At 45.3% G+C, this 9,904-nt stretch overlaps 1 protein-coding gene across 2 annotated transcripts in view; it reads left to right on the forward strand.

The window, feature by feature from the left end:
* The window catches only part of NSUN4 (NOP2/Sun RNA methyltransferase 4), a 20,280-nt gene extending 16,521 nt beyond the window's left edge, over window positions 1-3,759 (forward strand). For both annotated transcript variants that reach the window (XM_041738816.1, XM_041738817.1), the window contains 2 exons: window positions 729-853; window positions 1,444-3,759. In XM_041738816.1, coding sequence (XP_041594750.1) covers window positions 729-853; window positions 1,444-1,720 — 402 coding nt within the window. In that variant the 3' untranslated portion in view covers window positions 1,721-3,759. The remainder of the gene's footprint in view (window positions 1-728; window positions 854-1,443) is intronic.
* Window positions 3,760-9,904: the final 6,145 nt, after the last annotated feature.

The raw sequence follows: 9,904 nt of genomic DNA on the forward strand, positions 1-9,904 counted from the left end.
AAAGAGGTAGCGCCTGGGCTGAAGGCGGCACTAAACTGCTGCGCCACCGGGGCTGCCCTTTTTTGTTGTTTTAATTTTTGTTTTTCTTTCTTGTGCCTAGCACAGAATATATAGGCTCTTAGTGGAGATGCATGAGTGATTTTATATTTCTCACTTTAAAATTTTTCCATATTGGATATGATGTTTCAGCATAAAATAATTTTGAATCCCGATCCTGTTATTCAGTATATTAGCTACCTTCTGGGCATTGTATCATCTGTAAATTGGATGTTTCATTCAAGTAGCTAAAGACGGAGCCAAAGACAGAACCCTAAAGGATGAAAGACTTTACTAGGAGCACTTGGTTGGCTCAGTTGATAGAGCATGCAACTCTTGATCTCAGCATTATAGGTTCGAGCCCCTTGTTGGGTGTAGTGATTACTTAAAAATAAAAATCTTTAAAAAAAAAGACTTCTTTCTAGGTCAATATTAGTTATTTAATTATAGTTATTTGGGCATTGGCTTTGGTTTTTTGACCAGCCACAAGTATACCTAAATATGCTGTGTTACCACTCATTATTTCACAGTTATCTGTGAAATAACCAGGTTAAAATGAGAAGCTTTGTTAGGTTCTCTGCATCTGAAGGATGGGCAGAGGGAGCACTGCGTGAAACCTCTTGGGGCAAGGGTATAAGGAAGACAGCCTGTAAGGAGCTCTGATACTGTATACCCTTCAACACTTCTGGCAGGTGCTGGTGGATGTGCCCTGTACCACAGACCGCCATTCCCTTCGTGAGGAGGAGAACAACATCTTTCAGCGGTCGAGGAAGAAGGAACGGCAGATGTTGCCTATGCTTCAGGTGCAGCTGCTCGCGTGAGTAACAGATTTACAAAAACTCCGGCCCCGGTGCCACAGGGCTCCAGGGGGCCGGTCACCTGGGGGATTGGAAGCTCTTGCCACAACCATCAGTCACAGAAGGGTCTTCTGGCTGAGGAACAACCTGGAGGAGACAGACGTGATAGGAGGGTCCTCTGGAGCATGAAAGCCCTACGTGGTAGGACACACAGAGCAGGGTGGGCCGCACAGATTTATTACATTACCTTACCTCCTTGCTTGTCCCAGTTCTAGTGAGTAGCAAAAGTTTGAGAGCTTGAAAAAAGTTACTGAAGTCAAGGCTCTGTAGGGCTGGTAAGGACTCGATGCACAGCTAACGTCAGATTTTGGACCATAACCAGAGTCAGAGTTCAGGGGATTGCTTCCGGAGGAGGGCCTGTGGAGTAGGGCCGGGTTGTTCCCTGCTTTGAGAATGACTTTTTCAGGGGCATCTTTGTGGAAGGGGCTTCAGAGGCTAACACAGCTGCCCATCCCACAGTAGACTCCACTCACCATGCTTCCAGCTCCTTCCATTGTCCTCCTGCTTCTGGGAACTCAGTAGTCACTTGTTTTTCTCTTTCTGGTTTCAGGGCTGGACTCCTCGCCACCAAACCAGGAGGCCACGTTGTCTATTCCACTTGTTCACTGTCACACTTACAGAACGAGTATGTGGTGCAAGGCACCATAGACTTCCTGGCCAATCAGTACAGCATCAAGGTTCAGGTGGAAGACCTGACTCACTTCCGAAAGCTTTTCATGGACACATTTTCTTTCTTCCCATCCTGCCAGGTTGGGGAGCTGGTAATTCCAAACCTCTTGGCCAATTTTGGGCCCATGTACTTTTGCAAAATGTGTAGGCTGACCTAGCATCACCCTATTCCTGAAGTCCTAGTGTGGGGAGGTGAAGGGTATACTCCCATGGCGGCACCAGAAACTGAGACCAGTGGCAAAGCTGCACCCTGGGTCCTATCTCCATCCTGTTTGTCTTTCTAGAGACAGTTTCCATCATTAGAAAATAGGAGTTTTTCCATCCTGCTGTCCAGTTGTGGAGCATCAGCAGGTTTCTAACTCACTTATTATACCCTCTCCCCCCATTTCTAGGCCTGTGCTAAAGGTTCTTGCCCCATTAGGGGCTCAGGAGGAGGAGCCAGTGACGAGGCCTACGCTTTAAGCTGTAAACTTGGGAAGAAGCATTTAGCCAATAAAACTGTTGAAGCTCCACACACTGGGGCTGTAGTTGGGGCCTCACATTGGTCCAAGTACTGTTAGTTCCATTTGTACCAGCTGCTGTTACTGTGCTCTAGCTCCTAGGGCCCCGAAGCCCAGGAACTCAGCCTGGTTACAGACCTCTGGTTACAGAGCACCTCTCACACTTGGAGTTCTGTGTGATCAGTCCTCAGCAACCAACGCGCCCAAGCGAGCCTCCTCCGTAGTTTCTTCAGGTGGCCCATGATCTAATTTAAGGAACAAGCAACTAAAAATGTTAAACCAATCATGATAATCTGCTTACTTGCATGGAAAAAGCTCTCCTGAGCTGCATCATTGCAGCCACCTCCTGCTGTCCTCAGCACTGCTGCCCTGTGTGGCTGAGAAAGCTGCTGCCACCACAGGGCTATGATCCTCTTCTGTGTGTTTCTGTCATTCTTCATTCATCCAGCAAGTATTCCTTGAGCTCCGGTGGGACAGGTAGCCAGGGAGCTGTTGGAGGTGTAGTAGCAGCTGGGAGATGAGACTCATCTGTTTTTATGGCAGCTCTCCTCCTTTTGCTGAGCACCCAGGCATCTCCTGATGCCTTTTTCTGTTATATTATGCTTTTTTTGTTTTGTTTTTCTTGTTCCTGATCTGTGGCTGAGCTCCAGTTGTTTGGCCCACGACCAAATCCCTGAGAGCTATTCCCCAGTATCACAGGGGCTCACCTTCCAGAGGATGTGAAGTTTGGGGCAATATATCATTGCTGTGTGCTCATTATGTTGTTTTTGTAACTTGAACATAAAAAGGTAATCCCTTAATGGCAGGGATATTAAAAATTGCTCGTGGTCACTTGCAAAATACTGCTTTTTTTAATTAAAATTTTTTTTTTCTGAAAAACTGATCCTTGTGCAGAAAAGGGAGTATAATTCTAGAACATTTGTGTTCTTGGTTCTCCCCACTTTTTTTATCCCTCCTCTTCCTCTTTCTGTCACTCATTTTGCTCTTTATACCTTTCCTGCCAATTCTTGTTTTGGTATTAGAGGTGTCAGCTGAGAAGGATTTTGGATAAGGTTAAGCCTTCTCTTTTCTTGGGATTTGCATTATAACTGAGGGCCGTAGAAGATCTTTCATACTCAAAATCAAGTGAAACTAGGAAGAGGGAGCTCCAGGGAGTAGAACTTTAATTAGCTTCTGTGTGTGATATGTGGTGCCTGCCTGCTGTTTGCTCTTAGTATTGGCTGAGACTGGGAGGCCTCAGGTGCCTGGGTTTCTGCCCTTGGGCTCCTGGGTATCCAGCCTGGTGCTAACTGAATGCTAAGCAATGCTAATTCAGGAAAAGATTGGGTCTCCTGCCCCTGGGGTCCCAGTCTAACCTGGACAGACTGACCCAGCTTGGAAAAGCAAAGAATTACTTTGGAAAGAAGTTTGAATATCTCCTGTAATTGAACATTTACTTACCCTACAGCCCAGTTATTCCAATATTAGGGGTAAATCCAAGAGAAACTCCTCCATATACACTGGAAGATTTGTACAAGAATGTTCATAGCAATTCCAAAAGGAATTGCAAATGCCCATGAGCAGTGGAGTGGGCAAATAAACTGGAATATTCACATGATGGAATATTATATGGCTGTCGAATGAAGCACAGTGTTACATAATGATATGGATGAATCTTTATAATTAAATATTAAATAAAAAAGTTCAATTCCAAAAGATTAAATGTAGCAATGATGCCCTCTAAAAAAAAGAAAAAAAAATTGTTATTATTTACATACAATATAATTGATCAATTTTATTTTATTTTATTTTATTTTTAAAGATATATTTTATTTATTTATGATAGTCACAGAGAGAGAGAGAGAGAGAGGCAGAGACACAGGCAGAGGGAGAAGCAGGCTCCATGCACCAGGAGCCCGACGTAGGATTCGATCCTGGGTCTCCAGGATCGCGCCCCGGGCCAAAGGCAGGCGCCAAACCGCTGCGCCACCCAGGGATCCCATAATTGATCAATTTTAAATGGATTAATGAATTTTGATAATTATACATAATAACAACCACCATAAAGTATAGAAAATAATTCTTTTTTTTTTTTTTTTAAGATTTTACTTATTTATTCATGAGAGACACGGAGAGAGGGAGAGAGAGAGAGGGGCAGAGACACAGGCAGAGGGAGAAGCAGGGAGCCTGACGTGGGACTCGATCCCGGGACTCCAAGACCATGCCCTGGGCCGAAGGCAGGTGCTAAACTGCTGAGCCACCCAGGGATCTCCAATAATTCTATCTTCTAAAAACCTTCCTCGTGCTCCTTTGTACTCAATCCCTTTCCCCCCACCCATTCTTGGTCCCAGGAAACCACTGATCTGCTTTCACTATAGTTTAGCCTATTCTAGAATTATTAATATGCCATTTAAAGTCTGAAGCTCGGGATCCCTGGGTGGTTCAGCGGTTTGGCGCCTGCCTTCAGCCCAGGGCATGGTCCTGAAGACCCAGGATCGAGTCCCACATCGGGCTCCCTGCATGGAGTCTGCTTCTCCCTCTGCCTGTGTCTCTGCCTCTCTCTTGATCTGTGTCTCCCATGAATAAATAAATAAAATCTTAAAAAAAAAAAAAAGTCTGAAACTCCCCTGATGACTCCCAGGGTCACTTTCTTTACTGATGGTTTATAACTGGCCTAACTGGTTATGGGTGTCTGACTTGATTATATGGCCAGAGTAGCATAAAAACCTTTCCGTGAACTTCTAATTTGAGCTCCCTCAACGCCAAGATTCCTTACACAGACCATGGTGATTCAAACCAGAGACAGAATGCTTTGTTCCACATCCTTGCTAATACCTGGTATTGTCAGTTTTAAACTATATTCTAGTTGGTATCTCTGAGCATCTCATTGTTTTAATTTGCATCTCTCTCATGTTATTAGAGTTAAATACAACTAAGAATTTAAAAACCTTTTTAAAGAACATATATGCAGTAAAACTATGTAAAAAGGATGGAAGGATTCTCACTGTGGGATTCAAGATAATGGTTCCCAGGTAAGGGGGATTGGTTGGAGCTGGAGGGAACATATTGTTAGATTAGGTTATTGTCAACTAAATTAGTAAAAAGCTATGCATTAAAGGATGTTGTACATGAAAAAAATGTATAATGAAAAAGGATTATGATTAATTCAATTTTGTGCATGTGATAATCAGAGAAATAGAGGAGGGGGTAGAGAACAAGGTCACAAAGTATAATAATGCCAAATGTGGCTTGATATGGGCTGTGGGAGGGGCTCTATCTAGAGACCTGGAAGCCTAGCAATGTGCCTCAGTCTTGCTTTGTGAGTTAACCTTTCTGGGTGATATCCAACAACCCATCCTTGGCAGAGGACCAAGTGTTGGGGCAGCCATGGGTTACATTAGAGAGATGGCTTGGGTCTGTGGTCTTCACCTTGTAGGGGGCAGAGATCATAAATCTGAGAGATTGGTAAAAGCCTTGGCATTCTCAGGGGAAAATGCATTTTACACATAGTCTCAGGGGTTTGAGCATTCCCTGAAGACCATCCACAAACCCCAAGGTGAAAACTTTTAGGGAAATAACCAAAAACTTTGGGTTAGAAGGTCTCAGGATTTGAGAGTCTTTAGAGGAGGGCAAGGGGAATAACTCAAATCACTATTCTCTCTTCTGCCAACCTGCTCTTCCTTCCCGTGTGCAGTCCTCACCTCCCAAAACAGTGCTGCCAGGAGCCTGCTGCCCAAGCTGGGAACTGCTGCTACGCTTTTTGCCTCACTCCTAACAGCAGTGGCAGTAATCGCTACTGCTTGTTGAGCAGTTGTCTGTCCCAGGCCGATGCTAAGCCCTGTTTTATAGACATCATTCTTTCTTGTCCTCACAAAAACCCTGAGAGATACTCTTTGTAGTTCCATTTTATAGGTAAGGAAACAAGCTTAGACCTCTTGTCACTTTCAAAAAATTACACAATCTGAAAATTCTCTCTTGCTCTCTCTAGACCGAATTATTCCTTCCTCTCTGCTTCCTCGCACTCTGTATATCCTATGAATGTAGCACTTCCTATGTTTGTTTTTTCTTCTCGACCCATCCCCAGACTAGGAATTATTTGGGGTAGGAAGCTAGTATTCTTTGCAGCCCTAACCCCCAAGCACCAATAACACGCTTGGTACCTAATGAGGTAGGCAGTATCTGTTGGGTGTGAGGTCCAATCCTATATGCTGGAGACAGTGGTGAACAAAACAGACAAGGTGGTTCTTCTCACAGGTTGTATAATCTAGTGGGTAAGCTAGACAAGTAACTACCAATGAATTTCAACTAAGTGGAAAGTGAGCAGAGTACCGAGAAAAATGTGGAGTGCATTCACCCAGGGGACCTAACCTAGCTGGGAGAAGAGAGGTTTAAACAGACCTGAGGATGAGGAGGAGGGAGTTAAGGAGGCAGAAGGGGATTTGGGGCATGTTCAAGAGAACAAGGCATATGACTGTGAAGCTTGCTCTGTGAGGCAAGAAGAGGGTATATTCCAGGACCTGAAAGTGGCCTAGTGTGCTGAAACAGAAGGGGATGGTTGTGGAACACGAGGTTAGAGAAGCAGGCCGAAGCCAACTGCACCCAGGCCTTGCAGGCCACTTGAAGGAGTGATGTTTTATCCTGAGTAACTGGAAGCCGTCATAGGATTTTTAAGCCAGAAAATGATCCGATCAGATTTCCTTGGGCCTCCCGCTGGGAATATATCAATAGTACTTGCTGAATGAGGAAATTAGATAACAGGCTGAACAAAGCTGCCTCTGAAGGTCAGTCCTCTCTTTCAGCTTGCTCAGGCTTCATCCCTCCAAGTATGGGAGTCGCTGAATGCCAAGCAGCTCAGACTGCATTTTGAGATGACATATTAGGAGGTACATGGGCAGGTGGGGAGGGCCTGAGGAGGAGAGGAAACTGAAAATCTCAGCCTGGGAAGAGGAGTCGAGGGGATTGAGAGTATTAAACCAGGAGAGGGGAACACCTGGGGAAGAGAGACGCCTTCTTCAGCTGGACTGTTCTGAGGCAGGGTGGGCAGAGGTGTGTTGAGTGTCCGCAGGGGTAGAGTTGGGCCAGTGGTAAGAAGTTGTGGTCCAGATTGCAGATCACCATAAGAAACCTTCAAGCTAGTGTGTTTTTTTTCTCCCAGATTTTATTTTTAAGTAATCTCTGCATCCAGTATGGGGCTCCAACTCACAACCCCAAGATCATGAGTCGCACAGTCCACTGACTGAGCCAGCCAGGTGCCCTGAAGCTAGTATTTTCTGAACTATGGTTCACAACCATGACTCATCAGTGGCCATGAAATCAGTTTTGCGGGTATGGTAGGCTATAGGACTTTTCATAGATTCCTAAGTTACTCATCCTCCCAGGCCCTGGGCAGAGTTGCCATCCCCACTCCCTCTGCAGTCAGGCATGGCCCTGTGACTTGCTTTATGTGATATTAGCAGAAAAGGTGTTTTTCTTCTATATTTCTGGATGGAAACTTTGAACGTGAGCATCAGATTCACTGTATCATTCCCAACACAGGAACATTTGTTGAGATGGAATCTGCATCTGCTTGAGTGCCCAGGTGACCGTGCTAAGTGGAGCCCCCATGGACCTGCGTGAGGCTTGTGGCAAGAGTGAAAAATAACCATGGTTGTGTGAAGCCACGGAAAGTTTGTGTTGTTACTGAAGTAGAACTTGGTCTGTTCTGACTGATGCAGCGGGCATAGTCAGCTATGAAAAACCTCCACATTTTAATTTAATTAATTAATTAATTAATTTATTTATTTATAAGAGATTTTATTTATTCATGAGAGACACACAAAGAGAAAGAAAGCAGAGGCACAGGCAGAGGGAGAAGCAGGCTCCATGCAGTGAGTCGGACATGGGACTCGATCCTGGATCTCCAGGATCATGCCCTGGGCTAAAGGCAGTGCTAAACCACTGAGCCACCCGGGCTGCCCACTCTGCGTTTTTAATAAGAGAGAATAGAAGAGAAAATATCAGATGCATCCCAATCTGTAGTGATGGACAGCAGATCAGTGGTTGCCTAGGTGGGCTAAGGGGAGGACCAGATTGGGGTGCAAAGATAAAAAGAATAAATGGATTAAATATGAGAGGGGCTTGGATGGATCCATTATGATAATGTGCTATAAACTGAGGAATGTGATGGACTCAATCATCTGTACCCGAGGGAACAAAAGAAAGATTGGACCACAGGCAAAGGTGGGTAAAGGTGCTGGTGGTGTGCATATCCTATGGAGCTGAGTAGGATAGTAGGATGGCTTCCTCCCGGGAGGCCTCTCCCCTGATCCAGAGGGCTGACTGGTCCCAAGAAGGGAGTGTGACCAAGAAGTGGGCAGTTTATTGGGACTCCTACAATATCAATGTCCCCCCCCCCACTTTTGGATCTATCATAGGGGACCAGAGTACAACTCCTTTCTGTTCCATTCCTACTAAGCCCTAATGCCCTTAGTGGTTGCTTTTCCCAGACTGGAGCACTTTATTTCCAGAGTATTTCTCCAGACTCAAACCTGGACTGTTTGTTTGTTTATTTATTTATTTATTAAAAAGATTTATTTACTCATTCATGATAGACATAGAGAGAGAGAGAGGCAGAGACAGGGAGAGGGAGAAGCAGGCTCCATGCCAGAAGCCTGACGTGGGACTGGATCCCGGGACTCCAGGATCACGCCCTGGGCCAAAGGCAGGCGCCAAACCGCTGAGCCACTCAGGGATCCCGTCTCTTATTTATTTAGTTTTGAAAAAGATTATTTATTTATTCATCACACACACACACACACACACACACACACACACACACACACAGAGGCAGAGACACAGGCAGAGGGAGAAGCAGGCTCCATGCAGGGAGCCTGATGTGGGACTCCATCCCCGGTCTCTAGGATCACACCCCGGGCTGGAGGTGGCGCTAAACCACTAGGCCACCGGGGCTGCCCCTCCTCTCTTATTTTAATGGAGAAGATAATTGTGAGCTTTATCTGCCATCTGGAACCTGAGGCCTCTGAATTGGGTCTTAAGGAATGAATAGAAGTTTCCAGGCATTGTGTGTTCCAGGCAAGGGTGGTTAGAAGAATATGGAGGAACACTGGGCATTAGAGGTCAAGTGAATAGGGTCACCTGGGTGGCTCAATGGTTGAGCATCTGCCTTTGGCTCAGGTCATGATCCCCGGGGTCCCGGGATCGAGTCCTGCATCGGGCTCCCCTCAAGGAACCTGCTTCTCCCTCTGCCTGTGTCTCTGCCTCTCTCTCTGTGTCTCTCATGAATAAATACAATCTTTTAAAAAATTTTAAAAAGAAGTCAAGGTGTCACACCTTGAAGGTGTGCCTTCAAAGGCACAGGACAACACTGAGGACTAAAGTGTTTGAGGAAGGCTGAGAAGTTAGCTAGGACCCTTCTTCATACTTGTGCTCATCCCAACAGCCTACCAGAACCATGAGATACTGAGTTTTAACCCTATCTATAACCCTATCTATGTTCACCCAACTCCCAGAACCAAAAGTGAGCATCTGCTAGAACTGTGGGTTCTCTCTTGGATGCCCCAGTTTGTGAAGGAAGTTCCTTTTTTAAAAAAATTTTATAAATTTATTTTTTATTGGTGTTCAATTTGCCAACATATGGAATAATACCCAGTGCTCATCCCATCAAGTGCCCCCCTCAGTGCCCGTCACCCAGTCACCCTCACCCCCTGCCCATCTCCCCTTCCACCATCCCTAGTTCATTTCCCAGAGTCTCTCATGTTCTGTCTCCCTTTCTGATATTTCCCACTCATTTTTTCTCCTTTCCCCTTTATTCCCTCTCACTATTTTTTATATTCCCCAAATGAATGAAACCATATAATGTGTGTC

This window comes from Vulpes lagopus, chromosome 23 (assembly GCF_018345385.1).
Source record: "Vulpes lagopus strain Blue_001 chromosome 23, ASM1834538v1, whole genome shotgun sequence".
In the NCBI taxonomy this organism is placed as follows: Eukaryota; Metazoa; Chordata; class Mammalia; order Carnivora; family Canidae; genus Vulpes; species Vulpes lagopus.